The following is a 5000-nucleotide window of genomic DNA, read 5'->3' on the forward strand; positions in this document are numbered from 1 at the left end:
AAAAATAATAATAATAATAATAAGTTCGTAACCGAAGCCAAGGTCGGAAGCAAGGCAAAGGATTCGGACAATGGACTCTTTGGTATGCTAGGCCTACGGTAGTTACTGTGGCTCCTGCCCTGCCTACCGCCATCCAGTGTGTTTGTCTTTTTTGTTGTTTTTGTTCAGTGTGTTTATGTATGCGTGTGTGTGCGTGCGTGCGTGTGTGTGTGTGTGTGTGTGTGTGTGTGTGTGTGTGTGTGTGTGTGTTTGCGTGGCAATGTACGTCCATGTAGTTTTCTCCGTCCGTGTATGCGTTCACACAAGTGCGCGTGTCTCCTTCACAAGTGTATTTTCGCCATTGTTTTCGCCCGCGCGCCTTCCCACTCGTCCCGGTGCCTGGCCCGCTTCTCCTCCCCGACCAGCCACGTGTTCGCGAGAAAGACCGTCCTCGGTGGCACGCTATAGCAGGTGGTCGTTGAAGGAGGGAGGCATGGAGAGGAGAGGAGCCGTGAGGAGGTCGCAGAAGCGGTCCTCTTGTTTTTTTCTTTCTTTCTTTCTTTTTTTCACGTGCCCCGAGCGGCGCTGGGAGATGCGGCCAGCTGTACCGAGCCTCTAACTGTACCCTTTTGTGCCGCTGCCCCGCGCGTGCGCACTTGTCACCCTGTGCGTTTCTTGGTCTGTGTTTTTTTCTATAATCGGTATTTCTATCTCTTATTTTCGTCCTTTTTTTATGCATTTCGTTTTTGAAAGCGTAGATCGAATTTTAAGAAGAAGGCTTAATCGCAGCCCGTTTTGAGGGGCGAATAGTGGATTCGAAATTCCCGCCATTCCATTTCGTCGAGGAGCGGAATAAGGAATGGTGGAGCGTGTTGCATGAATCCCAGGAATGCATGGCACGGGGAGGGGGGTGAGAAGGGGGAGTAGGGTTAGAGAAAGGGGAGGGGGGGGGGGGCGAGCGAGAGGGCTTGAGAGGGATGAGAGAGGGAAGAGGAGGAGGGGGGGGGGTGAGGGCACGGAACGGGAGCACAGGGTCTGGACGCCACGAGACTCGCATAGGGGAAGGGGAGGGGAGGAGGGAGGGGGGAGGGGGAGAAGCGAGGACGGGAAGGCCAGCTCCGGCCGCCCGCCCTACCTGCCGCGGGCGGGCCTGTTATCGCTGTATTTTTACCTTCCAACCCTTTTTTTCTTTCTTCTTTTTTTCGTCTTTCATTTTTTTCTCTGTTTATCTTTCGTTCGCACGCTCTCGTTCTTATTATATTTCTCTCTCTCGCTCGCTCGCTCCCTCTTATTCTATCAATCTCTCTCTCTCTCTCTCTCTCTCTCTCTCTCTCTCTCTCTCTCTCTCTCTCTCTCTCTCTCTCTCTCTCTCTCTCTCTCTCTCTCTCTCTCTCTCTCTCTCTCTCTCTCTCTCTCTCCCTCTCTCTCTCCCTCTCTCTCTCCCTCTCTCTCTCTCTCTCTCTCTCTCTCTCTCTCTCTCTCTCTCTCTCTCTCTCTCTCTCTCTCTCTCTCTCTCTCTCTCTCCCCTTCCTCCCTCTCCCTCTCCCTCTCCCTCTCTCTCTCTCTCTCCCTCTCTCTCTCCCTCTCCCTCTCCCCCTCCCTCTCCATCCATTCATCCATCCCTCTCTCCCTCCCTCCCTTCCTCTCCCTCCCCCCCCTCTCTCTCTCCCTCCCTCCCTCCCGCCCTTCCTTCCTTCCTTCCTTCCTCTACCCCACGCCCTCCTTCTTCTTGTGTCTCTCATGCACATATTCTGTCTCCCTATCATGGCCCTCAAGTTAGTGTCCAATCTCTCTCTCTCTCTCTCTCTCTCTCTCTCTCTCTCTCTCTCTCTCTCTCTCTCTCTCTCTCTCTCTCTCTCTCTCTCTCTCTCTCTCTCTCTCTCTCTCTCTCTCTCTCTCTCTCTCTCTCTCTCTCTCTCTCTCTCTCTCTCTCTCTCTCTCTCTCTCTCTCTCTCTCTCTCTCTCTCTCTCTCTCTCCCCCTCCCTCTCTCTCTCTCTCTCTCTCTCTCTCTCTCTCTCTCTCTCTCTCTCTCTCTCTCTCTCTCTCTCTCTCTCTCTCTCTCTCTCTCTCTCTCTCTCTCTACCCCTTCCCTCCCTCCCCTCCTCCCTCTCCTTATCTCTCATGCACTCATCCCACCTCCTCCTACCCCCCCCCCCCCCCGGCTGTGGCCCTCTCAAGGTGGGGTCCATACTGTCACCGGCGCTGTCCACTCAGGGCCAGCTTTCTCCCTTGCCCAACGCCCCCCCCACCCCACCCCCGACGGCTTTCTCCTTCACCTCTCGTCCTCTCGCTTTCCCCCCTTTATCCGCCTCTTGCTTGGTCTTTCTCTTCTTTGGTCCTTTTTTCATTTCGGTCTTTGGGTGTGTGTGTGTTGTTTTGTTTCTGTCGATCTCTGTTTTTTATTATTGTTATATTATTATTATTATTATTATTATTATTTCTCTCTCTCTCTCTCTCTCTCTCTCTCTCTCTCTCTCTCTCTCTCTCTCTCTCTCTCTCTCTCTCTCTCTCTCTCTCTCTCTCTCTCTCTCTCCCTCTCTCTTTATTTATTTTTTTCTTTTTCTTCCTCTTTCCTTCTTCCTCCCTCCATCTTCACCACTATCTCCTCTAACATCACCTACTCGATCTCTTCTTGAATGCATCCATCTATCCATCACTATTGTCATTTTAGTGAAAATTCGTATTGATCTTTTGTAGTTTTGCAATTTGCATGTGATATTGATTTGTCCCTTAGGGTATTGTGTGCGTTTGGTGTGATGGTTTTCGAAATTGGTTTGGTAATGTTTTGTATGGTGTTTTCATCTTGTATGTATGTGGGTATTATTTTATGTGTGTGTGTGTGAGCAGATCAGGATAAGTGTATGCACTTGTCTCTGAACAGTGTGTGTAACTTGTATAACGCTGTGCCTATGGTATGACGTTCCTGTGTTGTCCGTGAAGCGTCCGAGAGACTAACGCGCCTCCCTTTTCCGCAGACGTGAGCGAGGGCGGGTGCGAGGACGGCGACAGCGAGGGCGTGTGCGAGGCGCCCCCGGCCTGCCACCCCGCCACCGACCCGCCGCCCCCGCCGCCCTTCAGCCCGCCGCCGCCGCGCCCGCAAGCCATGGAGGGCCGAGCCGCAGCCGCAGCCACCAAGTTGGGCCGCATGTCGCCCTCTGTGTACGTGGGCGGAGGCACGCTGGGCCGGGTCAGCCCGGGCCATGACCTCGGCTACCACACGCTCGTCACCCGCCAGACGCCCACGCCCACGCGCGACCGCACGACGCCGTCGCCCTGGTCCGACGTCAGAGCCTCGCCCTTCCCTGCGCTCGACCTGTCGGCGCTGTCCTCGTGCCCGCGGTCGTCGCCGCGCCCACAGCTGCCGCAGGTGCCGCCGCAGCAGGGCCAGACGACGCCGCAGCCACAGCCGCAGCTGGAGACCACGGACCAGCTGCTGGCCACGTACAAGGGCAAGCGCGTGGCGCGGTCGTCGCCGTTCGACAAGCTGAGCGACGAGCTGGTGGTGCGCATCCTGTCGTTCCTGCCGACCAACGCCGTGTGCCAGTGCGCGCGCGTGTGCCGCAGGTGGTACGTGCTGGCGTGGGACCCGCGGCTGTGGGCCACCATCACGCTCACCAGCGACGCCATCCACGCCGACAGGGCCATCAAGCAGATCACCAGACTCCTCGCCAGGGACTCCGGCGGCTGCGTCCACGTCGAGAAGGTGAGGCGCCGGGTCCTAGACATCCGAGTAGGAAGGGAAATGATTAGACTGATAATACTGAAAGATCTCAAGGCTTCCCCCCTGTTCCTCAGCCCCCTCCCCCCACCCAGCCGATCGCAGGCCATCCCTCCGCCCGCCCTTCCCTCAGCCTCCCCTTCTCGCCTCGCTCACCCCCTCCCTCTCCCACAGGTGATCCTCAACAGCTGCTCCCGGCTGACGGACCGCGGGCTGTCGCTGATCGGGCGCCGCTGCCCCGAGTTGCGTCATCTGGAGATCAAGGGCTGCGTCAACGTCACCAACATCGGGATCTTCGAGCTGGTCACGCAGTGCGTCAATCTCGACCACTTAGACGTCACCGGTAAGTTGGGCGGTCGTTCTGGGGTCGTCCTCGTGATGTGACCGAGAGGCGCCTGGGAATAACTTGGAGAAAATCGTTTTAATGTTGTTGTCGCTTTGAAACCGGTTTGTGTCATGGGAGGTCTATCTTTGCATCATTGTTTTGAGGGTGATTCGAAATCGAGCTAGTGCTTCAAATCTCCAAATCCCAATGATTGAGAAAGAGCCGCCGGTGACCGGTCTCCTCTCCCCAGGTTGCCACCAGATCACCTGCATCCACCTGACCCAGCAGGGCAACGTGGAGCCCGAGCCCATGCATTCCCGACAGCTTTACCTCCAGTACCTCGACATGACGGACTGCTACGCCCTCGAGGACCAGGGCCTCAAGGTCATCGTCAAGAACTGTCCACAGCTCCTCCACCTATACCTCAGGAGATGTATTAATATCACAGGTGAGTTTCCCGGGCTTTGTTTGGCTTGTCAGTTTATCAAAAGGTGAATTCTCTGGAAGGTTCGTCGGAGCCACCGTCTTTTCATCTTTGAAAGTCAAGGGAAATGCTTTTGCATTGCCAAGACAACGGCGTCTCTTCCACAAACGTAGTTTTAGTTACATTAACAATAAGATTGATGCAAAGTGTAAATGCAGACGCGTGACGGACCTGTCTTCCACAGACGCGGGGGTGAAGCACATGGCCAGCTACTGCCTGATGCTGCGCGAGGTCAGCGTGTCCGACTGCGTCCAGATCACGGACTTCGGCATGTACGAGCTGGCCAAGCTGGGCCCCAACCTGCGCTACCTGAGCGTGGCCAAGTGCGACCAGATCAGCGACGCGGGCATCAAGCAGATCGCCCGCCACTGCTACAAGTTGCGCTACCTCAACGTGCGGGGCTGCGAGGCTGTCAGCGACGACTCCATGGAAATGGTGGCCCGGTCGTGCCCGAGGCTGCGGGCGCTCGACATCGGCAAGTGCGACGTCACCG

General features: G+C 56.0%; 1 protein-coding gene across 2 annotated transcripts in view; it reads left to right on the forward strand.

Moving 5' to 3' along the window:
* Fbxl7 (F-box and leucine-rich repeat protein 7) overlaps positions 1-5000 on the forward strand; it is a 327631-nt gene that overhangs the window by 320820 nt on the left and 1811 nt on the right. For both annotated transcript variants that reach the window (XM_070125785.1, XM_070125786.1), the window contains 4 exons: positions 2956-3683; positions 3873-4041; positions 4274-4471; positions 4692-5000. The exon at positions 4692-5000 is cut by the window's right edge and continues 1811 nt beyond it. In XM_070125785.1, coding sequence (XP_069981886.1) covers positions 2956-3683; positions 3873-4041; positions 4274-4471; positions 4692-5000 — 1404 coding nt within the window. The remainder of the gene's footprint in view (positions 1-2955; positions 3684-3872; positions 4042-4273; positions 4472-4691) is intronic.

This window comes from Penaeus vannamei, chromosome 9 (assembly GCF_042767895.1).
Source record: "Penaeus vannamei isolate JL-2024 chromosome 9, ASM4276789v1, whole genome shotgun sequence".
NCBI lineage: Eukaryota > Metazoa > Arthropoda > Malacostraca > Decapoda > Penaeidae > Penaeus > Penaeus vannamei.